The 27,688-nt window shown below is 43.1% G+C and overlaps 1 protein-coding gene across 1 annotated transcript in view; it reads right to left on the minus strand.

Moving 5' to 3' along the window:
* LOC144696332 (uncharacterized) overlaps window positions 1-27,688 on the minus strand; it is a 187,064-nt gene that overhangs the window by 15,714 nt on the left and 143,662 nt on the right. The window contains exons 27-33 of the mRNA XM_078567548.1: window positions 27,090-27,206; window positions 25,032-25,154; window positions 18,375-18,500; window positions 12,183-12,308; window positions 8,057-8,242; window positions 5,208-5,426; window positions 129-248 (exon numbers count right to left, since the gene is read on the minus strand). Coding sequence (XP_078423674.1) covers window positions 129-248; window positions 5,208-5,426; window positions 8,057-8,242; window positions 12,183-12,308; window positions 18,375-18,500; window positions 25,032-25,154; window positions 27,090-27,206 — 1,017 coding nt within the window. The remainder of the gene's footprint in view (window positions 1-128; window positions 249-5,207; window positions 5,427-8,056; window positions 8,243-12,182; window positions 12,309-18,374; window positions 18,501-25,031; window positions 25,155-27,089; window positions 27,207-27,688) is intronic.

Here is a 27,688-nt window from a genome sequence, read left to right on the forward strand (position 1 = left end):
ACTTGAGGATCCAGGCTCTGTACAAACTCCAGGATCCAGCTGCAGGTCCGTGAGTATCCAAACAGAAACTGTTTCAGTATAAAAATTGGCTGCTGCGGAGATAAATACATGTGCTGGGGCAGTCTTACCATAACATTTGCCGCCTGATCTCCTCCAGCCTGGCCTGCAGGTACATGCCAGGTACCCGGAGATGTCTGTGCTACATACTGCATTTACATCACAACTCAGGTTCTGGCAGAGGCCCGGCACTGCAAAATGAAGGACACACAGGAGCATTAGTGTGTTAACACAGTATCGAGGTGGGTGGGGAAATGGTTCTGCCCTGAGTCAAGCTAAGAATTTCCTGCCACCTCCCATTATCATCCCAAATTCATTAAACCAAGACTCTCTGTCATCAAAATCTATGGCAGGAACAATTCTGACTTTTGGCCAATGGTATAAAACAGACATCATTGTTTCAGTCACACATTATACTTCATTCTCCCATCGACTTCAATGAAATTGGGAAAGATGCATCATGTACAGTTGGATCAAAATCGACCAAGGTCAGTGTCCCCCCACAATGCTTTCACTAGGATATGCAGCTGAATGAAGATTTCAGTTGTTGAGGACTGAGCTGGAATTAGAATCACATTCAACCGAACAGATAGTTCAAGCCTCATGAGAGTGACCTCCGTGTGCCCCTTTCCCCCCTCACACATGTCCCTGGGCACAGGTTGCCAAAGTGCTGATGGACTCTGCTGTGCAACATTAGTGCTCAAATAGTAAAATAGAGATTGTCAAATAGTAAAATAGAAGATTGTCTTCTTGCCTCTATTTTATATGAATAGGGGATTCTTAACCCGATTGCCGATTTGTAGATCCAAATTTACATGGATATGCAATGCTGCTGTTTCCTAAAATGTTACATCATTTAAACTTCCAGTAAATTGGGTTGTTTAATGAGAGAGAGAAAGGGAGAGGGGGAGAGAGAGAGACAGAGAAATTGTGAATAGACCAAATGCTTCCCTATTTTCCTTTACAGAATCATAGAAATTTACAGCACAGAAGATAGATATTCGGGCCAACATGTCTCTGTTGGCCGAAAAATATCTTTCCAGCCCAACCCATTTTCCTCCTCTTGGTCCGCAGCTCTGTGGGTTATGGCATTTCAAGTTGAAATATGATAAGTGTTTCTGCCTCTATCCGCCTTTCAGACAGTGAGTTCCAGATCAACACCGTCCTCTGGTGTTAAATATTTCTCCTCAACTCCCCCCAATCCTCTCTCAATTACTTTTGATCTGTGATCCTTGGATATTGGCCTATTTGACAAGGTAAGTTCTTCCCATCCACTCTATCGAGGGTTCTCTTAATTTTCAATCCCTCAATTAAATCTCTCCTCATTCTCCTCTGTTCGAAAGAAAACAGCCCCAGTCCATCCAATCCTTTTCCACTCCCCAATCTCAACCGAATCCCCAAACTGAGTACCTTCTCCTTCTGATCCATTCCCAGATCGTCACCACATTAAATTTAAATTCTAGTCAATCACATGGAAGTTTTAAAGTGCCTTTTGGAACTGGACTTTCCACTATCCATCTGGGAAGTCACCTCCTCAAAAATGTCAAGCAGATTGGTCAGATGGAATCTTCATCTTCTAACTCAAATGTTGGAGTGTTTTACAGAGCTATAATCATACCTGGAGATCATAAGATGTATGCCTGATTCCAATTTTTACTCTGAGCTGATAGCCTGCAGTAATCTGCTCTGCTTTCTCATCCTTTCTGAAAATGGGCATCACACTGGTGACATCTTAAACACCCTCCATCCCCAGTGTCCAGCTAATCCCTCAGGCTGACTGCTCATATTGATTGGGGGGGGTGTTTGTTCAACAATGCTTCATTAGAGGCGTAATGCAGAGCAGGTTAATTATTAAATATTACAGTGATTACAGAGAGAATGTCATTTATATGGGGATACTTGACAGGGGACCAATTAGCTCAGTTGGCTAAATTGCTAACATAACATAAGAACATAACATAAGAACTAGGAGCAGGAGTAGGCAATTCAGGCCCTCGAGCCTGCCCCGCCATTCATTACGATCATGGCTGATCTCATTTCGGCCTCAACTCTAATTTCCCGTCCTCTCCCCATAACCTTTCAATCCATTACTCATTAAAAATCTGTCTATCTCCTCCTTCCTCCTTAAATTTATTCAGTGTCCCGGCATTCACTGCACTCTGGGGTAATGAATTCCACAGATTCACGACCGTTTGAGAAAAGTAATTCCTCCTCATCTCTGATTTAAATCTACCACCCCTTAGCCTAAAACTATGGCCTCTCATTCTAGAATGCCCCACAAGGGGAAACATCCGCTCCATGTCTACTTTCTCTATCCCCTTTATCATCTTATATACCTCAATTAGATCTCCTCTCATCCTTCTAAACTCTAGCGAGTATAGGCCTAAACCGCTCAATCTCTCCTCATAAGACAAGCCCCGCATCTCTGGAATCAATCTAGTGAACTTCCTCTGAACCGCCTCCAATGCAACTACATCCTTCCTCAAGTAACGGGACCAAAACTGTGTACAGTACTCCAGGTGCGGTCTCACCAATGCCTTGTACAGCTGCAATAACACTTCCCTATTTTTATACTCTATTCCTTTAGCAATAAATGCCAAAATTCCATTTGCCTTCCTTATTATTTGCTGTACCTGCATACTGGCTTTCAGTGATTCATGCACGAGGACACCCAGATCCCTCTGCACTGAAGCATTCTGAAGTTTCTCTCCATTTAAATAATAAGTTGCCTTTTTATTCTTCTGACTAAATTGGATAACCTCACACTTATCCACATTAAACTCCATCTGCCAAATTTTGGCCCAATCACTTAATCTGTCCATATACATTTGTAAATTTCTTATGTCTTCATTGCAACTTACTTTCCCATCTATTTTGGTGTCATCTGCAAATTTAGCTATAGTCCCTTCTATCCCTGAATCCAAGTCATTAATATAGATTGCAAATAGTTGGGGCCCAAGGACCGAATCCTGTGGCACCCCACTAGTTACAGCTTGCCATCCAGAAAAACACCCATTTATCCCGACTCTCTGCTTTCTGTTGGTTAGCCCATCCTCTATCTGAGCTAATATATTACCCTTAACTCCATGTGATCTTATCTTGTGTATTAACATTTGGTTTAGAATAATACCAACACCAATGGAACCATAGAACCAGAGAAAGGTTATGGCACAAAAAAAGGCCATTCAACCCATCATGCCTGTGCTGGCCAAAAAAGAGAAAAGAAGAAACAAGCCGCTCAATTTAATCCCACTTTCCAGTACTTGGCTTATAGGTACCTTTTAAATGAGTTGAGCATTTCAACCTCAACTACCAAATTAGGCAGAGAATTCCAGATGCCCACCACCCTTTGGGTGCAAAAGCTTTTCCTCATGTCCCCTCTGATCCTTCTATCAATCACCCAAAATCTATGCTCCCTGGTAATTAACTCCTCAGCTAGAGGAAACAAGTCTTTTCTGTCTACCCTATCTAGGCCCCTCATAATTTTGTACACCTCAATTGTGTCACCCCTTAGCCACTGTTCTTAAGGAAAACAACCCGAGCCTATCCAATCTCCCCTCATAGCTGCAACTTTCAATCCCTGGCAACATTCTTGTAAATCTGCTCTGTACTCTCTCCAGACCAATTATGCACTTCTTGTAATGTGCTGTACACAAAATTCCAGCTGCAGCCTAACCAGCGTTTTATACAGTTCCATCATTACATCCCTGCCTTTGATTGTCTACCTCACCCAATAAAGGAAATCATTCCATATGCTTACTTGGCCACATTGTCCACCTGTCCTGCCATCTTCAAGGACCTGTGGACATGCTCTCCAAGGTCCCTCACTTCCTCAACCCCTCTCAATAGCTTCCCGTTTATTGAGAATTCCCTTGCTTTGTTTGCCCTCCCCAAATGCATTATCTCACACTTTTCTGGATGGAATTCCATTTGCCACTTCCCCGCCCACTCAGAAAAATCATTGATATAATTCTGGAGTTGACAGCTATCTCTTCACTATCAGCTATGTGGCCAATTTTTGTGTCATCTTCAAATTTCTCAATCAGGCCTCTCATATTTAAGTCTAAATCATTGGTTAGTAACAAAACCATGTTGACTATCCTTGATCAATCCGTGCCTTTCTAAGTGACAGTTCATCATGTCTCTCAGAATTGTTTCCAATAATTTGCCCACCACTGAAGTCAGACTAACTGGCCTATAATTTTCTGGCTGATCCCTCGCACCATTATTAAATAATGGTACAATGTTCGCAGACCTCCAATCCTCTGGGACATCGCCTAGTGAGGATTGGAAAATGATCCTCAGAGCATCTGATATTTCCTCCCTGGCTTCCTTCAACAGCCTGGGATACAATCCATCCAGCCCTGGTGATTTATCCACCTTCAAGGATACCAGTCCCTCCAGTATTTCCCCTCTCATATTATTATTAGATACAATATTATTGTACCTAATATTTCATGCTCCTCCCCTTTAACTAGATTGTCTGCATCATCCCTCTCCTTAGTGAAGACGGAGACAAAGTACTCATTGAGAACCCTGCCGGCATCTTATGCATCAACCCGCAAGTTGCCATGTACATCCCTTATAGGCCTTACCATTTCCTTAGTTATTCTCTTGCTCTTAATGCGCTGGTAAAACATATTAGGATTTTCTTTGATTTTTCCTCCAATATTTTTTTGTATCCTCTCTTTGCTTTCTTAATTTCCATCTTTACTTCACCCCTGTACTTTCTATACTCCTTGACGCTTTCTGCAGTGTTAAGTCTTTTCTGATTGTCAGAAACGTTCTTTTTCTACTTTATCTTGGCTTGTATGTTTCTGGATAACAAGGGGGCTCTAGATTTGGCAGTACCACCCTTTTTATTTGGGGGGACATGTCTACGCTGTGCCTGTAGAATCTCGCCTTTGAATGCCTGATTTTACGCAGTTTTTCTTTGCAATAGCTGTATCCAGTCCACTCTCGTCAGCTCACATCTCAGCTGTGCAACATTTGTCTTCCTCCAATTTAAAACTATTACTCCTGTTCTATCTTTGTCCTTTTCCGTAATGATGCTATATGTAACTATATTATGGTGACAATCTCCAAAATGGTCCCCCACTGCTGCTTCATTCATTTGCCCAGCTTCATTTCAAGAATTAAACAAAACTCACCCATTTCATAATAAATTTTGAATCTTGTGTTTGGCACGTTTGGGCCAGAGTGGAAATGGACCCAAGCGTCTGTGCAATTAGAGAGGTGAAAGGTGGTGATGTTCATGTATTTTTCGGACAGTGTGAACTGCTTGTGTCGATCAGGATCAGTCCCACAGCCAAAGGAGATGTAATCATTCTGGGATTCCACAGATAGTGACTCCACCCTGAATTGGATTCCTGTGTGTAAATAAAAAAAATAGGCACTAGTTAGCGGAGTCCCATTTCTGTGGAGTGTCCACGGTTCACTCATTACTACAAACATGGAGAAGATATTGTGCATAATCCTGGTCCCCTCATGATGTTGGAGATGTACTTGGCTCAGTGATGGTTATCGTGTCTCTGAGTCAGAAGTTTGTGGGTTCATGTCTCAGTCGAGATACAAACACATAATCTAGGCTGATGCTCAACGACAATTTATATTCACAGAAGCGTTAAAAAACAAATTATGATCCTGAGCCCCATGAGGAGATACTTAGTCAGATAATGCAAAATATTTCATGGCACTAGTTCAAAGAAGATTGGGGTGATCTCCATTGTGACTGAGCTAATATTTATCCCCCAGCCAACATCAATAATAAGCTGAATATCTGGTCATTATCTTATTACTGTTCATGGGATCTTGCTGTGTGTATATTGTCTGCCTAATTTCCTACAACAGTTGTTGATCACATTCAGGGATCGGTGGGGAACTCCACACAATTCTCTTCACCCCAAATCCTAGGGGTTTATTTTAAACTGTGTTTTATCTCTTCCAGGAGATTACATGGCTGTTACTGGTTGGGATCCTTGGCAGTTGTGATGCTTCATTACAATATGGCTGACTGGGATAGCCTGAGTGGACCGGAGGTCTTCCTCTGTCTGTCCTTTCGTACATTCCTATGTAAGTAACACTGTTCACTTTCTCAGGCAGCCCAAAAACCATTCACCAAAGATGAATTTTGAAGTGCAGTCTCTGTTGTAATACAGGCAAAGATGGCAGCCAATGAGTGCACAGTAGCTCCAGTAAATATTAGTGAGATCAATGGCCAGATAATCTGTTGTTGGTAATGCTGTTCTTGGGCAGTGTTGGTAGCTCATAATGAGGCCATCAAAAATCAAATACTTGTTGTGGGGCTGGAGTCACATGTTGGCCAGAACAGGTGGGTTACCACCCCTGAAGGACATTAAACTGAGGTCCTGTACATCCTTAGGTGAATGGAAAAGATCCCAAGGGACCATTTCAGAGAAGTGCAGGAGGATGCCCCCAGGAATCCTGGACAACGCTTATCCCTAATCAGCATCACAAAAACAGATCATCTGGTAATTTATTTCATTGCTGTTTGTGGGCGCTTGCTGTGCACTACTTGTTTGCTGCATTTCCTACATAACAACAGGGACTACACTATGAAAGTATTTCACTGTCTGAAAATTGCTTTGGGACATTCGGAGATTATGATAGGTGATATATAAATGTAAGTTGTTGCAAGTCTTTCTGGAGGGTTGTTGAGGTGGTGTGGGGGGGACGATCCAAACTTTATAAAATCACCTCATCTCAGGCAGTCAATCACAGAGATTTTAACAATATTTTAAAATTTTCCTCTCTCCTGCTGGAATACACTGTCCCACTTGACCAACAGGAGCTGCAGCAGTTTTCCTGTGAGGTGGGTAATCCAGCATTGGCAGAAATATAACTGAGCCCACCAATATTCTGACAATGATCCTACCCTGGAAAACCAGCTGGGAGAGGCCAGGTTCCCAGCCCCCATCCATCCAGATCTCATTCCTGATGGGGTTAAATTTCAGTTGGCAACCCTCCCAGCTGGTCCCAGATTTAAAGATTCATCTCCTGGATGATCCTGTGAGAAAGGCAGGAGGAATAATCATGAGGGGAACTTCCTTCTCCCATTTCCCTCAAGCTGGACTGACAACAAATAGTAGGGCAGCAGCGCTCCCGGGATATAGGGAAAAACCTTCTCACCATCAAGGAGGAAGTGCGGGAGTGGGTGCGGGCAAGCGCGCCTCCGATCGCCACCCCTGATTGGGGGCGCGCAGCCATTTTATGTGAGCGGGCCATTTAAGGCCCACACAGTGTGACGTCCATCCACCACTATGCGCTCCTTGTGCGGGCGGGGGGGATTCCCTCAGCCGGCTAAGTGCTGCCTCAGGGAGATCAGCTCCGATGTAAAATTTGCAATACAAATGATAGAAAAATTTCCCTGACATGCCCCTCATGTGACATGGCCACGTGAGTTTGGACATTTCCATCACTTTTAATCAAACCTTTATAAAAAAATTTAAATAGCCTCATGAAACCTCATCCCACCCGTGAATGAGGTTTCATGCTTTTTCTGAAGCCTGCTAGGGCTCCCGGCCTGCCTGCCAACCTTAAGGTTGGACCGGCAGGTCCATTAATGATTTTAATTAGTTTCTAAATGGCCTCAATAGGCCGTTGACAGGTCGGCGGGCGCACAGCTGACTCGGCTGTGCCCCTGCCGATCTGAAAATGGAAATGACACAGGGTGACATCGGGAGTTCCACCCAACGTCATCCCACGTCATTTTACATGTTGGTGAGCGGGCCCCGCCCCCGCTCGCTGACCGGAAGATCCTGCCCATAGAGTGACCGTGTGTTCAAAGTGGTGAAAACCACACGATGGGTATACAGTGGTTTCTGTAGAGCAGAGGATTGTGGGTGTTGCTGTTACCATCAATCACTGACTGCCATAAAGATTGATGTGTCAGGTAACCACTGACTGGAGCACACAGGGAAGGGGCAGGAGGTCATGTGATCAAAACTCAGAATATTATTGAAGTAGAGTTTGCCATTACCTTTATATTGATGAGTGGAGTTAGACAACTGAGCCATGTTGAAGAACCAGTACATGTCTGCACTGTTCTGGTACAGACTCGGGAAGTTATTGGATACAATAAAACCAGATACACAGGGACAGAGATTCCTTGAAAGAGCCGGCTGATCCGCTGTTCCCGGTATAATTTCTGGTGGGCAAAAGCAACCTATAAACAGAGAAAGAAAACATGAATTGATGAAGACAACTTTGGCTCTTTGTAATATTCCTAGCTGCTGTCTCCTATATTCTAGAGTAGTGTTTCACACTTCCTCAAAGCAATGACTCCCTAAGAGCCAGATAAGAAGCACATACAACAAATAGGCAAATAGACTGCAGTTCGCTTGATTTTATCCACAAAAACTAACACTCCTCAAGCCCCAAGTTCCTCAAACATGTTGTGTGGGTGTTGTCTGAATCACTCTTGGCATTGTGCTCTGAATTTTAATGGATTCTCTTTGTGACTTTAGATCTTTCACAATCTTTTCTTCTTGATGGTCTGTTTTAATTCAATTGTTGGGCCTGTAGTGGGATTCTGCTCTGGAGGAAATTGTGTTGCATGTATATGAACATACGAATTAGGAGCAGGTGTAGGTAAATTGGCCCCTCGAGCTTGCTCTGCTATTCAATAAGATCATGGCTGATATGAATGTAACCTCAATCCCACATTCCTGCCTAACGCTGATAACCTTTCACCCCCTTGTTAATCAAGAATCTATCTAGCTCTGCCTTAAAAATATTCAAAGACTCTGCTTCCACTGCTTTTTGAGGAAGAGAGTTCCCAAGACTCACAACCTTCTGAGAGAAAAAATTTCGCCTCATCTCTGTCTTAAATGAGTGACCCCTTATTTTTAAACAGTTCTAGATTCTCCCACAAGAAGAAACATCCTCTCCACATCCACCCTGTCAAGACTCCTCAGGATCTTAAAGGTTTCAATTAAGTCGCCTCTTACTCTTCTAAATTCCAGTGGATACAAGCCTAACCTGTCCAGCCTTTCCTCATAAGACAACCTGCCCATTCCTGGTATTTGGTTAGTAAGCCTTCTCTGAACTGCTTCTAACGCATTTACATCTTTCTTTAATTAAGGAGACCAGTACTGTACACAATACTCCAGATATGGTCTCACCAATGCCCTGTACAACTGAAGCTTAACCTCCCTATTTTTGTAATCAATTCCCCTCACAATAAATGATAACATTTTATTAGCTTCCCTAATTACCTGCATACTAACCTTTTGTGATTCATGCATTAGGACACCCAAATCCCTCTGCATCTTGGAGCTCTGCAATCTCTCACCATTTAGTTAATAAGCTTCTTTTTTATTCTTCCTGCCAAAATGAATGATTTCACATTTGTTCACTCACTTAAGCTATCTATGTCATTTTGTAGCTTCCTTACGTCCTCTTCACAATTTACTTTCTTACCTGCCTTTCTGTCATCAGCAAATTTAGCAACCATCCCTTCGCTCCCTTCAATCAAGTCATTTATATAAATTGTAAATAGTTGAGGCCCCAGCACTGATCCCTGTGGCACACCACTTGTTACATCCTTCCAACCAGAAAAAGACCCATTTATGCCGACTCTCTGTTTCCTGCTAGCTAACCAATCTTTTATCCCCTATACCGTAAGCTTTCATTTTCTGCAATAACCTTTGATGTGGCACTTTATCAAATACCTTCTTGAAATTTAAGTACAGTACATCCACTGATTCCCCTTTATCCACAGCAAATGTGACTCTTTCAAAGAACTCCAATAAATTGGTTAAACATGATTTCCCTATTACATAAACATGTTGACTCTGCCTGATTGCCTTAAATTTTTCTAAGTGTTCTGCTGTAACATCTTTAATTATAGCTTCTAACATTTTTCCTATGATAGATGTCAGGTAACTGGCCCGTAGTTTCCTGCTTTCTGTCCCCCTCCCTTTTTGAATAAAGGGGTTATATTTGCTAATTCCCAATCTAATAGAACCTTCCCTGGATCTAGGGAATTTTGGAAAATTAAAACCAGTGCATCAACTATCTTGCTAGTCACTTCTTTCAAGACCTTAGGGTGAAGTCCATCTGGACCTGGGGATTTGTCAGCCCGCAGCCCCAATGATTTGCTCAATACCACTTCCCTGGTGATTGTAATTTTCCAGAGTTCCTCCCTCCCTCCATCTCCAGATTTACAGCTATTCCCGGGATGTTACTTGTCTCCTCTGTAGTGAAGAGCGAAGCAAAATACCTGTTTAATTCATCCGCCATCTCCCTACTTTCCATTATCAATTCCCCAGATGCATTCCCTGTAGGACCAACGCTCACTTTGTTAACTCTTTTCTTATTTAAATATCTATAGAAACTCTTACTTTCTGTCTTTATATTGCTAGCTAGCTTTCTCTCATACTCTAATTTACCCCTCCTTATTAATCTTTTTGTTACTTTGTCATTCTTTGCTGTTCCTTATATTCTTTCCAAACTTCTGACCTGCCACCTGTCTTTGCGTAATTATATGCTTCTTTTTCAAGTTTGATACTGTCTTTAACTTCCTTAGTTAATCATGGATGGTGGGCCCTTCCCTTGGAATTTTTGTTTCTCATTGGAATGTATATATTCTGTGTATTCTGAAATATCCCTTTAAATGTCTGCCACTGAACTTCCTTTGACCCATCCCTTAACCTCATTTGCCAGTTCACTTTAGCTAGCTCTGCTTTTATGCCCTCATAATTGCCTTTATTTAGGTTTAAAATACTAGTCTTAGACGTGCTTGTTCCTCCCTCAAAATGAATGTAAAATTCAATCATATTATGATCGCTACTACTTTCATTAGGAGTTCATCAATTAATCCTATCTCGTAACTTTACCATCAAATTGGGTACTATTTTTAGCCTTGGGAATAGAATAGAATTTACCCACTGTCCTGATATTCACCAAACATCTAGCTCCTTCCCTTGTATTAGAGCAAGAACCAATTTCTATGAGTGAGAAAGATAGAAAGAGAAAACAAACAACTCCTTCTCCCAACTCCCCTCTCATCAAACTCCAAGTCTTCACTCGGTTAGTTAGCTGCACTCCCTTTGCCAAGGCTGCACTAAAGAACATTGAATTTATAATACACTGAACTAGGGCTACAGTAACCAGGTTCAACCAGTTAGCTAATTAACCACTATGCTCCTACAGCTGAGAGTGTGTTTACCCTGTCTAGACTGCAAGCAAGAAAGAACTTAGCCTGCTGACATGGTACTTTCCAGTTACTGCTAATTACAAATTAGATTAGATTTTACGAGCAAAACGTACGTATGGCAAGGCTGAAATAATCCCACAGGGGAGGGAAAAGAAATCACAACAGGTGCACAGTCTTACTTAGATTGTGGGAACTGTTTGGCATGGCTGATGTTCATTGCCCATCCTTAATTGTCCTGAGAAGGTTGTGGTGGGCCAGCTTCTTCAATGGTTGATCATGAGAGGGAAACTGTGAGCTGGTTCTCTATCCAGCCCGGAGTTGTCAACTCTACAACAATGATATTCTGGGAGGTTTGATCATGGCTTTAATAAAATAGAGTGGCTTGTCAGACTATTTCAGAGGGGCAGTGGAGAGAGAACTACATTGGTGTAGGGCTGCAGACACATACCCACCAAGCAGAGTAAGGACCAGGGGTTCTTTCGCTACAGAACAGGAGTGAACCAATAGAGGATTAAAACAACCCAACAACTTCATGGTCAATTTAAATTATCCTGTTTTTTTTAATTTCGAGATTCTTCTTTCTCATTGCAGTTAATATCTTCAAACTGCCATGGTAGATCTGAACACTCAGGCTCTGATTTACTCGCCCATTAACATAACCAACACATCACCCATTGCTCCGAATGAGCCCTGCGACTAACACATTAGATTTCAACAGACGCCCACTCATTGGGAGTAGATTCCTGTATTTACTGCCAGGGCTTTAAGCATCACCTGGCTGGAAAGCAGTGAAGAAAATCTAGTAGAGGAAAAGTTATCAGACAGAAGCTGCTGGATTTCCCTTCCTACCAGGCAGTAAAGGTGGAAATCTACCCCATGGATCTTCAGGCTCTGTGGCCAGTACATCAGTGAGAGAGGAGGTTGGGATCCGTGCTCTGCTCCTTACCTTCGCAGTGTGTCCCATTCCCTCTGTAATAGGATTTGCACTCACAGTGGTAGGAACCATTGGAGTTCAGGCAGTGAGCGTTTGGGTCACACCGATTCATTACTGGATTCACACACTCATTGACATCTGAAAGCAGCGTAAAAAATGAACAACAGTGAATTGGAGGATGAGTGGAAGAGTGAGAACCTAGAACAATTCCTGGCTGTTGGACTGCACTTTGGCATGACTCTGCCAAGGGCATCACTGGACAAGAAGGATGGGTTACATCTTAACAGGATTGGGACTCATGTCCTCGTGAAGAGGTTTGTTAGCGCTGATGGTGGGGGAGGGGGTTGGTTTAAACTAGATTGGCCAGGGGATGGGAACCGGAGGGGAAATTCAGAGTGCAGAGGAGAAAAACTGGCATTGGGAAGCAGTGAAGTATCAACTGATAACGAGGATATGTCAGAGAGTAGTATCAAGGTAGATAGAATACTTGGAGAGTATGATAGAATTAGAGTAGGCAATAGTAAGTCATTAGATGGGGTCAGAAAAAGGGGGAAAGTAAAAAAAAAAAACCTAATTGAGGGTTAACGTGCATGTATGCGAACACGCAGAGTGTGGTTAATAAGATTGGTGAACTACAGGCACAGATTGACAAATGGAATTATGATATTATTGCTATAACAGAGGCCTGGCTCAAGGAAGGGCAGGACTGAGTGTTAAGTATTCCTTGGTACAAGGTGTTAGGAGACACAGGAAAGGAAGAAAGTTGGGGGGAGTGGCAGTATTGATTAAAGATGGCATTACAGAACTGGACAGGGAGGATGTTCCAGAGGGGTCAAGGACGAAATCTCTCTGGCTCAAGGTAAGGAATGAAAAAGGTGCAATAACATTAACTGGTGTAGTATATAGACCACCAGCTAGTGGAAGTGATGTGGAGAAACAAATTTGCAAAGAGATTACGGAGAGGTGCAAGAAGTATAGAGTAATCATAATGGGGAACTTCAATCATCCAAATATAGACAGGGATAGGAATAGTATAAAGGGACAAGCGGGGTGAGAGTGCCTGGAATGTGTTCAAGAAAATTTTCTGCAGTGTTATGGCACAGCCGATGGGTAATGCTCAGTTGTTCAAATCCCAAAGGGAAAGTTGAAACAACTGCCACAACTTGTTTTGCAATATGTATAAATTTTGAGATGCGTGCCTTGAATTCAGTAGTAATAAGTTCACCAAGTCTTATAGATTTTTACAAAACTAGATTGAACATTTATTAATAAGGGAAATAAGTTTAAACACATCAATAGATCTACAAATTACTACTATGATAACTTCTAAATCCCCTACTTACTCTGACTCACAGTTACATTTTCATTAAGGCAACAGTAAGACAGAGAGTTTAAAAGAGCCAGGCAAGGTGACACACAATACCCTGAACCAGTCAAATTCAAAGTGAGTTTTCTCAACTTCAGTTCTTTGAAAACAGCAGCTTGAGGCATTGATGGTGCAGGCTTTTCACACTTGTTAGATCTTAAAAATGCCTACCCTTACACACAGCTTTCACTCCTTTATACATACTTTCCCCTTTGAATGCAAATTCCCCTTGCTTCACTATGTCTTTGGACTTTACCTTTCTGATAATAAAAACCTCTCATAGCACTAAGTTTTACCAGTAATCTTTGGGAAAAAGAAACACACTCTTTCTAAACTTCACCTGGCGAGGTGACACATTTCACCTCTCCTTTGAAAACAATGTAGCCTGGTTTATTTAAAAATGCAAATATCCTTTTACACCTTGCATTCTAAACTTCCCCCATGTTTACCATGTTTACATCAAAGCCTTCAGACCAGCTGCTTTTAATCCAATTAAGACACACACACACATACTACTATTTTACAATAAATTCCAATAACATTATGAGAATTATTATATATTCCTGACAGCAGCAGTATGTTTCCAGTCCAACGAGGGGGCATACACTATTCGATCTGGTTCTGGGGAATTATTTGACCCAAGTGGATCAAATATCAATGGGAGAGCCTCGAGGGGACAGTGACCATTATATCATAAAGTTTAGGTTAATCATGGAAAAGGACAGGGAACAATCCAGAGCTGGGATAATTAATTGGGGGAAAGCCAACTTCGATGGGATGAGAATACATCTGAGTCAAGTCCGTTGGAACCAAATGTGGGCAGAAAAGACGGTGGCTGAGCAATGGGCCACTTTCAAAGAAAAAATATTGCAGGCCCATGTCAAGGTATATTCCCTTGAAGGGGAAAGGTAGGACAAATAAATCCAGAGTGGCCTGGGTGATGAGAGAGATAGAGGTAAAGACGAAAAGGAAGAAGTGCATGTATGACAGATGTCAGTCGAAAATACAATGCCGAACCAGGCTGAATTTAGAAGGACCAGAGGGGAAGTGAAGAAACTAATAAGAAAAGGAAGGAGAGAGCATGAAATGAGGCTGGCAGCAAACATAAAAGAAAATCCCAAGTTCTTCTATAAGCATATAAATAATAAAAGGGCGGTAAAAGAAAGAGTAGGGCCAATTAGGGACCAAAAAAAGGAACTTGCATGGGGAGGCTGGAGAAATGGCAGAGATGTTGAACAAGTACTTTGCACCTGTCTTTACGATGGAAGAAGGTGCTACCCAGGCCGAAGTGAGAGAGGAGTTAACTGGTATACTAGAAGAACTTACAATTGCGAGGAATGAGGTGTTAGAAAGACATTGTCTACTTAAAATAGATAAGATACCAAGACCAGATGAGATGCAACCAAGGATACTGAGGGAAGGAAGAGTGGAAATTGAAGAGGCACCAGTGATAATCTTCCAGTTTTCCTTACATACAGGGGATGTGCCAGGGGACTGGAGAATTGCGAATGTCAAACCATTGTTCAAAAAGGGATGCAAGGATAAAGCTGGCAACTGCAGACCAGTCAGTTTGACCTCAGTGGTAGGGAAATTTCTAGAAACTATAGTATGGAATAAAATCATTAGTCACTTAGACAAGTGCAGGATAATTAAGGAAAACCAGCATGGGTTCATTAAGGGAAAATCATGTTTAACTAACTTGCTGGAGTTTATTGTGTGGTAACAATGAAGGTTGATAAGGGAAACTCTGTTGATGTAATGTATATGGATTTTCAATAGGCATTTGATACAGTGCCACGCAACAGACTTGTGCACAAAATTCTTGGTTTTGGAATAAAAGGGAAAGTAGGTACTTGGATAAGAAATTGGCTGAATGACAGGAAACAGGCAGTAGTGATAAATGGTTGTTTTTCAGATTGGAGGAAGGTTTGTAGTGGAGTTCCCCAGGGATCAGTGTTGGGACCCTTGCTGTTCCTGATATATATTAATGACCTAGACTGTGGTGTGCAGGGCATGATTTCAAAATTTGCAGATGATATGGAGATTGGAAATGTTGTCAACTGTGATGGGGATGGTTTTGAACTTCAAACGGAGATACACATGTTAGTGGATTAGGCAGACAAGTGGCAGATGAAGTTCAATGTAGAGAAGTGTGAGGTGATTCATTTTGGCAGGAAAAATATGTTGAGACAGTATAAAATAAAGGGAAAGCCTCTAAAGGAGGTGCAGGGACAGAGGGACCTTGGTGTATACGTGCATAGGTCATTGAAGATAGCAGAGCATGTTGAAAGAGCAGTTAATAAAGCATATAGTATCTTAGACTTTATTAATAGGGGCACTGAGTACAAGAGTAAGGAGGTCATGTTGAACTTGTATAAGACACTAGTTAGGCCTTATCTGGAGTACTATGTCCAGTTCTGGGCGCCATACTTGAGGATGGATGTGAAGGCATTGGAGAGAGTACAGAGGGGATTCTCAAGAATGATTCCAGGGATAAAGAACTATAGCCATGAGGATAGACTGGAGAGATTGGGACTCTATTCCCTGGAGAAAAGAAGGCTGAGAGGAGACTTGATAGAGATCCTGAGAGGTATGGACAAAGTAAGTAGTGATAAACTGTTCCCACTGAAGAGAATATCACAGAATCACAGTGCAGAAGAGGCCCTTTGGCCCATCGAGTCTGCACCGACACGTGAGAAACACCTGACCTACCTGCCTAATCCCATTTACCAGCACTTGGCCCATAGCCTTGGATGTTATGACATGCCAAGTGCTCATTCAGGTACTTTTTAAAGGATGTGAGGCAACCCGCCTCCACCACCCTCCCAGGCAGTGCATTGCAGGCCGTCACCACCCTCTGGGTAAAAAGGTTTTCCCTCACATCCCCCCTAAACCTCCTGCCACTCACCTTGAACTTATGCCTCCTTCTGACTGACCCTTCGACTAAGGGGAACAGCTGCTCCCTATCCATCCTATCAATGCCCCTCATAATCTTGTACACCTCGATCAGGTCGTCTCTCAGTCTTCTCTGCTCCAACAAAAACAACCCAAGTCTATCCAACCTCTCTTCATAACTTAAACGTTTCATCCCAGGCAACATCCTGGTGAATCTCCTCTGCACCCCCTGCAGTGCAATCACAGTAATCAAGAACTAGAGAGCACAGATTCAAAATAATTGGCAAAAGGAGTAAATGTGATTTGAGGAAAAGATTTTTCACCCAAAGGGTGGTTGGAGTCTGGAACAAACTTCATGAAAGGGTGGTGAAGGCAGATTCGATTGAGGTATTCAAAAGAGAATTGGATTGCTACCTGAAAAGAAAGAACGTGGAAGGTTATGGGGATAAGGCAGGGGTGGGACTAGGTGAGATGATCTTTCAGAGAGCAAGTGCAGATTCAATGGGCTGAATGGCCTCCTTCTGCACTGTAAAGATACTGTGATACTGTGAATGACTAAAAGATTACTAAGGACGGAAAATTAGAGTACGAGAGAAAGCTGGCTAGAAATATAGAAACAAAATGAGGGGACACAATTTAAAAATAAGGGGTCTTCCATTTAAGATGGAGATGAGAAGAAATTTTTTCGTCAGAGAGTCGGGAATCATTGAACTCTTCCCCAGAGAGCAGTGGGAAAGGGTCAATGCATATTTTTAAGGCAGAGGTAGATAGATTCTTGACTCACAAAGGAGTCAAAGGTTATCAGGGATGGGAAGATGTGGTGCTGAGGCCACAAACATGTTCAGCCATGATCTTATTGAATGATGGAGCAGGTTCGAGAGGCTGAATGGTCTTCTCCTGCTCCTAATTTGTATGTTCATATTGGAAAAGAAACCAGAACAAGGGATTGAGGCATCCACAGTCAAGAGATGGAAGTTGGAAATTTAACTCTGAGAATAGTTGGAGCTGCGGGGAATTCTCCAAAGGACTATGGCATACTTATGGGTTGATCCCTACACAGGCAGATAACTTTAAGATTGATGTATTTTACAAGAGAATTCTTGGGAGAAGTAAGAAGTAAACCTGAGTGCATAACATATGTGATTATAAACCATATTGTAAAGTTAATAGTGCTTGTTTTCTTTCACTATTTTATTACAATAAAGTTTGTTTTGTAGAAAATTGTGAAATCTTGTGATGTTTTTCTAATGGTTAAAATTAGGTGTTTGGATTTCACTTTCAGTGTTAATGGTCCTAAAGAAATCATAACAATGACATTTCACAACTGAATTTAGTTTGAGGGTGAGAAACTAGGGTCTGAAACTAGTGTCTTAAACTTAAATGAAGGCAACTACAAAGGTATGAAACAGAGTTGGCTATAATAGGCTGGGAAAATAGGTTAAAAGGTAAGAAGGTTAATATACAGTGGTGGGTATTTAAAGAGATATTTCATAACTCAACTAAGATATATTTCATTTAGAAAGAATGGATCCATGGGAAGATGCGCCATCTGTGGCTAATGAAAGGAATAAGTATGGTATCAAGTGGAAAGAAAAGGTGTACAATACAGCGAAGATAAGTGGTAGGTCAGAAGATTGGGAATGTTTTCAAATTCAGCAGAAGATGACTAAAACAAAATAAAGAGGGGGAAATTAGAATATGAGAGTAAGCTAGCAAGAATTATAAAAATGGGCAGTAAGAGCTTCTACAAGTGCAAAAGAAGTAAGTCTTGCCACAATATCACAGGTCATTGCTGAAACCACACCTAGAGTACTATGCAACAGTTTTGGTGCCTTTATCTGAAGAGGGATTAACTTGCATTGGAGAATACAGTTGTTGCTGTTTGGTAAAAAAACTCCACATCTGGTACGAGAGCTTCTGAAATGAAATGTGAAAGGTCAAACCTGTGCAGGTTGTTTTGTTTCCCGGACTCAAGGTGTATCCTGGGTGACAGCGACACTGGTAACTGCCCACCGTGTTCACACAGCGCTGGGAGCAGCCGCCATTGTTCTGTAAACATTCATCCACATCTGAAAAGCAGAGGCCTCTCATGTTCAAATTAGCTTTCAAAACATCCGGATGGACATTCAATTAAAATGTTAAAATCAATCAAAGTCAGATCTTTCAAAATTCAAAAACTATTGAACGAAGTTTACAAATTCAGTTGCTAACATTTTAAACCCAGCCAGCATGTTGGGAGTAGTTTTAACCCAAAACGCCCAGCGGGGAGCTACAGAATCAGATCACCCATCACTTTTAACATTCTATTGACTTCCATTCAATGGCTGATCCAATCACGTCCGTCTGCTGCCTGTGGTCTTGGATAAAATTACCCATGGTCATTGATCTTATATGCCTCCATTGAGCACAAAATCAAGGCTGACATTCCAACATGTTGATGTCACACCAAACTGCAGAGAATGCAGAGAGGAGAGAGAGAGAGAGAAAGGAGAGAGAGAGAGAGAGAAAGATAGTTGGGACCGGTGCAGTGGTGTGATGAAGGAATAGAAAGAAAATTAGAGAGGCCACTGAAGGGAGAGAGAATCAGAATGTTAAAAAGAGAGCTAGAAATGAGGGAGAAAGAGAGGGAGCTAACTGGACACCATCAGGGTGAGAACAAGAATGCTAAAAATGAGGGCAGAATGATAGAAACATAATATAACAAATAAGAGCAAGGGTAGGCCATTTGACCCTTCGAGCCAACTCTGACATTCAACATGGTCATAGCTGATCTTCTACCTCAACTGCACTTTCTGTTCGATCGCCCATTTCCCTTGACTCCCTTAGTGCCCAAAAATCTATCGCCCTCTGTCTTGAATATGCTGAACAACTGAGAATTCCAAAGATTCTCAACCCTTTGAGTGACAAAAACTCTCCTCACCTCAGTTCTAAATGGCCGACCCTTTATTCTGAGACTGTGACCCCATGCACTAGATTCTACAGCTGGGGGAAATATTTTCTTCGCATCTCCTTGTCAAATCCCTGATGAATTTTATATGTTTCAATTAGATCACCTCTTGCTCTTCTAAATTCCAGGAAATTTAGTTCTGGTCTATTCAAGCTCTACTCATAGATAGTCCCTCCTCCTAGGAACCAGTTTAGTGAAATTTTGTTCTACTCCCTCGAGTGCAAGTATGTCCCTCCTTAGGTTGGGGGACCAAAGCTGCAGACAGTACTCCACTTGTGACCTCGCCAATGTCCAAGACGTCTTTAGACTTATGTTCCGAATCCTTTGTTACAAAATCAAACATATCATTTGTCTTACTAACTGCTTGCGCTACCTGCATGTTAACATTCTGTGATTCATTTACCAAGATACCTAGATCCCTTTCAATGCAAACACTTCACAGTCTCTCTTTCCATCCAATAAACAATCTGCCTTTTTCATATTTTCTACTTAAGTGGATAATTTCACACTTTGCCACCTTGTATTCCTTCTGCCATCTCCTTGCCCACTCACCCAACCTGCCTATATCCCTTTGCAGCTTCTTTGTGTCCTCCTCACTGTTTACTTTCCCACCTAAATTTGTACTGTCAGCAATCTTGGATACGTTACAATCAGTCCTCTCATCCAATCCATTAATATAGATTGTAAGTAGTTCCAAGAACTGATCCTGTAGTATCCCAGTAGTTATTGTCTGCCAACCTGAAAATGTTGGCAAGAATTTTACGATTGGAGACCAGGGGCGGGGCCCGCTTGCCGACATGTAAAATGATACGGAATGACGTCAGGTGGAACTCCCAAAGTCATCCCACATCATTTGCATTTTCAGGTCGACAGGGGCGCAGCCGAGTCAGCTATGCGCTGCCCCACCTGTCAATGGCCTATTGAGGCCATTCAAAAAGCAATTAAAGCAATTAGTGGACCTGCCCGTCCAACCTTAAGGTTGGCGGGCAGGTCGGGAGTGCTGGCAGCCACCTGAAAAAGCATGAAACCTCATCCATGGGCAGGATGGGATTTCATGATGGAATTAAAAAATTAAGATTCACTTTTACTTAAAGTTATGTCCATGTTCCAACTCATGTGACATTGTCACATGAGACGACATGGATGGTAAATTAAATTTTTGAAAGAATATCTATTTCACTTTGGAAACCGATCGCCCTGATGCAGCACTTAGTCTCAGGGAGATTGGAGTGCTCCTTCACATGCACGAAGGAACGCACTTTCCGCATTTGCCATTCCTCCCCCCCGCCCGCAAAGGGAGCGCACAGTATTTCCATGTGGACGTCACGCTAGGCGGGCCTTAATTGGCCCACCCATGAAAAATGGCGGCCGTCCCCAATCAGCGGAGCAAATCCGAGGGCCGCCCGTCCACGCCCGCTCCCGCACTTCCCCCATGACGGGGGGAAAATTTTGCCTGTTCTGTTTACTCGTTCTCGCTGTTTTCTGTCTTTTAACTAATCCTCAATTTATGCTTAATACTATGCTAATTAATATGCTAATACACCCATTCCCATGAAGTCTAATTTTGTGTAATAACCTCATGTGACAGCCCATCAGATACTTTTTGGAAATCCAAATACAGAATTGGCAAGTAACATTTGCACAACACAAGTTTCAGGCAATACCATATCCAACAAGAGACAATGGAACCATCTCCCCTTGACATTCAGGGCCTTACCATGGCTGCACCCCCACCATCAACATCCTGGAGGTTACTGTTGACCAGAAGCTTGACTGGACCAGCCATAAAAATACTGTGGCTACAAGAGCAGGTCAGAGGCTGAGGATTCTGTGGTGATTAACTCACCACCTGGCTCCCCAAAGTCTGCCCACCATTTACAAGGTACAAGTCAGGAGTGTGATAGAATAACCTCCATTTGCTTGGATGAGTGCAGCTCCAACAGCGGTCAAGAAGCTCGACACAATCCAGCACAAAGCCGTCTGCTTGATCAGCACCCCATCCACTACCTTATACATTCACCCTGTCTCCACCGAGGCACATTGGCAGCAGTGTGTACGATATACAAGATGCACTGCAACTCACCAAGGCTTTTTCAACAGAACCTTCTAAACCCATGACCTCTACCACCTAGAAGGACAACAGCAATAGATACATGGGAACACTACCACCTGCGAGTTCCTCTCCAAGTCACACACCATCCTGATCTGGAAATATATCGCCGTTCCTTCACTGTCGCTGGGTCATAATCCTGGAACTCCCGCCCTAACAGCACTGTGGATGTACCTACACCACATAGACTGCAGCAGTTGAAGGGCAAGAAGGGACAGGCAATAAATGCTGGCGGAAGCAGCAATGCCCACATCCCATGAATGAATGAAAAAGAGTTCCCCGTTTTCTCTCTCCCTCCTTTCTTAAATAGTGGGATTACATTTGCTGCCTCTCAACTCTTGTGAACTGTTCTGGAATCTAAGGAATTCCAGGAGATTATAAGCAATGCATCCACCATCTCTGCAGCTACCTCTTTTTAAACTTTGGAATGTAGCTCGTCAAGTCCAGGGGATTTGTCGCTACTTAGTCCGATTAATTTCTCCAGTGCTATTTCTTTAGTGTGCTAATTTCTTTAAATTCCTCATTCTCCCGAGATTCTTCATTCTCCATTATTTCTAAAATAATTTTGTGTCCTCCATTACAATATTGCAAAGGGGAGGTGGGTGGTGTTGGGTGGTAGGCTGGATTAGAATTTAGGCCCACCACCCCCAGAACAAATACGGAGGCTCCTGGGTGTGGGTGTGGGCTGAGCGGAAGGCCTGCCTCTGTGCATTGGGATGGTGTGTAATATTGAAAAGAAGCAATAAAATGAACATCTCTCCAGCCATCACCCCTCACACCCCATTAACACACTCCCCATGGCCACACCATGCCCCTGATGCCCCTGTACCCACATCCATAACCCCCATATGCTGCATGCCAACATATATGCCCCTTCCGCCACTCACCATGGCCCCTCATACTTCCATGCCAACTCATGTCTCCAATCATCCACAAGGCCTTTTTCTGGCCCCTTTGCCACACTGGTGCCTACTTATGCCCCCAACCCCGAAGTCTTTTCCAGGCAGCTGTGATGGTTGGGGCTAGGACACTACCCTGGCGAACTTTTGCAGTGATGTCCTGGAACTGAGATGATTGACATCCAACAACAGCGACCATCTTCCTTTGTGCTAGGTATGACTCCAACCAGTGGAGAATTTCCCCGAGCCCCATCGACTCCAGTTATGCTCGGGCTCCTTGATGCCACACTCGGTCAAACGCGGCCTTGAAGTCAAGGGCAGTCACTCTCACCTCACCTCGGGAGTTCAGCTCTTCTGTCCATGTTTGAACCAAGGCTGTAATGAGGTCAGGAGCAGAATGTCCCTGGCAGAACCTAAACTGAGCATCAGTGAGTGGGTTATTGTTAAGGAAGTACCGCTTGATAGCACTGTTGACGTCCCTTCCATCATTTTACTGATGATAGAGTAGACTGATGGGGTGATAATTGGCCGGGCTGGATTTGCTCATGGATACCCAGACACGAGTGGCTGGATCAGTTTGAAATCTAAAAGATAAAAGCAGAATATTGCAGATGCTGGAAATCTAAAATAAAAACAGAAAATGCTGGAAAAGTTCAGCAGGTCTGGCAGCATCTGTGGAGAGAGAAACAGCGTTAACGTTTCGAGTCCATTTAGCACAGTGGTAGTGCCACACAAAATGATGGAGGGTATCCTCAATGTCGAGACACAATCCCGTCTTCAGCAGGACTGTGCCGTGGTCACTCCTACCGATAGTGTCATGGACAGATGCATCTGTGGCAGGCAGATTGGTTAGGATGAGATCAACTTTGTTTTTCCCTCTTGTTCCTTCCTTTACCACCTGCTGTGGAACCAGTCTAGCAGCTATGTCCTGTAGGACTTGGCTAGCTTGGTTTGTTAGCTGCTGAGCCACTCTTGGTGATGGACATTGAAGTCTCCCTATCCAAAGTACATTCTGTGCCCTTGTCTACCCTCAGCGCTTCCTCCAAGTGGTGTTCAACATGGACGAGTACTGATTCATCAACTGAGGTGGGTGGGGGGTGAGGGATGGTGTGTACGTGGTAATCAGCACGAGGTTCTCTTGCCCATATTTGACCTGATGCCATGAGACTTCATGGGGGGCCAAAGTCGATATTAAAAACTCCCAGGGCAACTTCCTCCTGACTGTATAACCCACTGTGCCACCACCTCTGCTGGGTCTGTCCTGCTGGTGGGATGGGATGGTGATGGTGGTGTAAGATATGAATCCGTGAGGATGACTATGTCCGGCTGTTGCTTGACTAGTCTGTGGGACAGCTCTCCCAATTGTGGTACAACTCATCTGATGTTATTAAGGATGACTTTGCAGGGTTGGCAGGGCTGGGTTTTCCATTGTTGTCTCCAGTGCCTAAGTCAATGCTGGATGGTCCATCAGGTTTCATTCCTTTTTATTTCCCTTTTAGCAGTTTGATACAATTGAGTGGCTTACTCGGCCATTTAAGAGGACGTTTGAAAGTCAACCACATTACTGCGTCTTTGGAGTCACATGTAGACCAGGCCAGATGAGGACGACAGATTTCCTTCCCTAAACGACTTTTGTGAACCAGATGGATTTTTACAACAATCAACAATGGTTTCATGGTCATTATTAGACTTTTAATTCCAGATTTTCATTCAAGTCAAAATCTACCATCTGCCGTGGTGGGATTTGAATCCGGGGCCCCAAAGCATTACCCTGGGTCTCTAGATTACCAGGCCAGTGACAATACCACTACACCACTGCCTCTCCCCTAAACATGTTCTTTCTTTCTGCAAATGTTGGGAGTCTATGTTTTGAGTTTTGCAAGCACTGGCTGGTTGGGTATGATCAGTACTTTGTCTATTGTGAACAGATGAAGGGACGCGCTGGTTGATACGATCAGCCAATCATTGGGACTTACGGCCTCTCCACCTGTGTGAAAATTCAAGCCTCAGTGTCAGTTACCTGTACAATTCCTTCCATCTCCAGTATGTCCAGCCTTACACACACATCGGAAAGAGCCGGGGCTGTCGAAACAGGAGGCTGAGCTGTGACAGTCGTGGCTTCCCCTTTGACATTCATTCGCATCTGAAGTTTAGAAGAAAGGAAGAGTTCATTAGAGGATCCCCAGTTTTGTGAATCTTAAACTTTCTACTCTTACACACCCTGATTTAATCTTGAGCCTTGTAAAAGAACCAGATTCACAGATGGTTCCTCACATTCTCGTCCCCAAGATTCACTGGATTGTAACCAGGAATAAGGGAGAAAGTTCCAACAAAAAGAAGACAAATATGTGATTGATTTGCTACTATAGCAGCTGTTCATCCAGGTAGAGAACACCTGGCAGGCAATATCCCAGCAGAGATCAATAAAAGAGCTCTCAATAATTCTGTGTGAAAAGTATGGGATCTTTTCAATCTCCTGTGGAACTTTTCAGTCCTGATTTGTTTTATTTCTTTATTCATCAAAGGATTCCCTTTGAAGAAAAAGTACATTTTAAAACATTAAAAATGTCAGAGTTTGGACATTCCCCCAGACACATTCACATTGAAAATAAATAATTGACAATTCTCCAGGTTTTTCAGTTACCTGTACAATTCCTTCCATCTCCAGTATGTCCAGCCTTACACACACATTGGAAAGAGCCGGGGCTGTTGAAACAGGAGGCTGAGCTGTGACAGTCGTGGCTTCCACTTTGACATTCATTCACATCTGAAGTTTGGAAGAAAGGAAGAGTTCATTGGAGGATTCCCAGCTTTGTGAATCTTAACCTTTCCACTATTACACACCCAGATGTGGGTTCAAGCCATGTATACAAAACAGATTCATAGATGGTTCTGGACAGAAAAATCCCTTGGACTCACTAGAATAAAGATGGGAGCGAAAATTACAACACAAGGGAAAAACTGTGTCATTGATATGTGACCTTGGCAACTGTTCAACAACTTGCTTCTATATAACACCATTAACGTAGTAAGTCATCTCAAGCTTCACAGGAGAGAATATCACACAAAATTGGGCATCGAGCCATATAAGAGCACATTAGGACTGGTGGCCAAATGTTTCAATGAGATAAGCCTTAACAATTGTCTTAAAGGAGGAGCGAGAAGTTGAGAGGTTGGGGCCTAGACAGCTGAAGGCATGACTAACAATGTAGAGCAAAAGGAAATTGTAAATACACAAGACGGTAGAATTGGAGGAATAAATAGTTCTCAAAATGCTGTAGGAGGATTCATGCATTGGGAGGTCAAGGCCATGGGCAGGTTTCAAACTTAAAAAGAATATTTTGAATTTGAGGTGTTGCTGGATTGAGGATCCATTGCACGTTAGCTAATGGTGGGCGTGAGGGAGGAGGGGAGGTGCAGGGGCATGGTGGTGGTGATGGGAGAACAGGACTTGGTGCAAGGTAGTTGTTTTTGGCAGACACTGAACACCTAGCAAGTTATTTCCCAGCACTATAGATCCGTTAAAGTGAGCTGAACACATTTCCAGATGTGGGTTCCTGACAATCTCTGGCACAAAGTTATCAGCTCTGATTTTCTGCATTTCTATTTTCTGCATTTCAGATACTGAACTGGACTAACCATATAAATACTGTGGCTACGAGAGCAGGTCAGAGGTTAGGAATTCTAGGGGGGTGCGTGGGGGGGGGTGGCAGTGGCGTGGTGCCGATGATGGGAGAACAGGACTTGGTGCAAGGTAATTGTTTGTGGCAGACACTGAACACCTAGCAAGTTATTTCCCAGCATCATAGGTCCATTAAAGTGGGCTGAACACATTTCCAGATGTGGGATCCTGACAATCTCTGGCACAACGTTATCAGCTCTGATTTTCTGCATTTCTGAAACTGAACTGGACTAACCATATAAATACTGTGGCTACGAGAGCAGGTCAGACGTTAGGAATCCTGTGACGAGTAACTCATCTCCTGACTCCACAAAGCCTGTCCACCATCTACAAGGCACAAGTCAGGAGTGTGATCCAATTGCCTGGATGAGTGCAGCTCCCACAACACTCAAGAAGTTTGACACTATCTAGGACAAAGCAGTCCACTTGATTGGCACAACATCCACAAACGTTCACTCCCTCCACCACCGACGCACAGTAGTACCAGTGTGTACCATCTACAAGATGCACTGCAGGAATTCGCCAAAGCTCCTTAGCCAGCACCTTCCAAATCCACGACCACTACCAACTAGAAGGACAAGGGCAGCAGACAGATGGGAACACCACCACCTGGAGGTTCCTCTCCAAGTAACTCACCACCCTGACCTGGAAATATATCGCTGTTCCTTCACTCTCGCTGGGTCAAAATCCTGGAACCGCCTCCTTAACAGCACTCTGGGTGTACCTACACCACATAGACTGCAGTGGTTCAAGAAGGCAGCTCATCACCACCTTCTCAAGGGCAACTAGGGATGGGCAATAAATGCTGGCTCAGCCAGCAAAGCCCGCATCCCGTGAATGAATAAAAAAAAAATTATTTCTTCACCAAGAGATTTCATCATCAGCAAAGCAAACTCCAGAACTCACACCCTGATCCCACCCCTGCCCTGCTCTGGTTTGGAACTTGACAAAATCCCCAGCTAAATGGAAGCAGTAACTTCAGTTCATTCCCCAGTGGGTTTAATGATTCCCATCACACACCTGTACAGACAGATCCATTCCAGGTGTAGCCAGTTACACAGGAGCATCTGAAGCTTCCATCCTGCTGGATACAAGAGGCATTGGGTCCACACGGATTGTTGAGACACACGTCAATAACTGCAGATATAAAGGAAATAATATGTTTTAGAGAAATCACAACATGCCTGAGTGGAATCCCAAAGATGGGGGACTTGGGTGGAAAATTATATTTCATAAATATCAAGGTGGGGGATGCAGGCAATGACAGGAAGAAACCTCAAAACTGGTGCCTTTTAAAATATATCAATCAATTCTCACCCCCTCAGAGTGAGATTTGTGGAACACACCCAGTTCCCTCTGAGCTACTTTAGAATATCAGAATGGTTACAGCTGAGAAGGTGGCCATTCAGCCCACCGAGCTCATCCCAGCTCCATGTAACAGCAATTCAGCTGATTTCACTTGCCCGACTTTCCCCCATAATCCTGCAATAATTCTTCCAGTCAGGTGTTTATCCAATTCCATTTGGAGGGCACAATTGAACCTGCCTTCATCATGCTCTCAGGTAGGCACACTCCAGAGCATTATAATTCACTTGATAAAAACCATTTTCCTCATGTTG

Source organism: Cetorhinus maximus, chromosome 22 (assembly GCF_964194155.1).
Source record: "Cetorhinus maximus chromosome 22, sCetMax3.hap1.1, whole genome shotgun sequence".
NCBI lineage: Eukaryota > Metazoa > Chordata > Chondrichthyes > Lamniformes > Cetorhinidae > Cetorhinus > Cetorhinus maximus.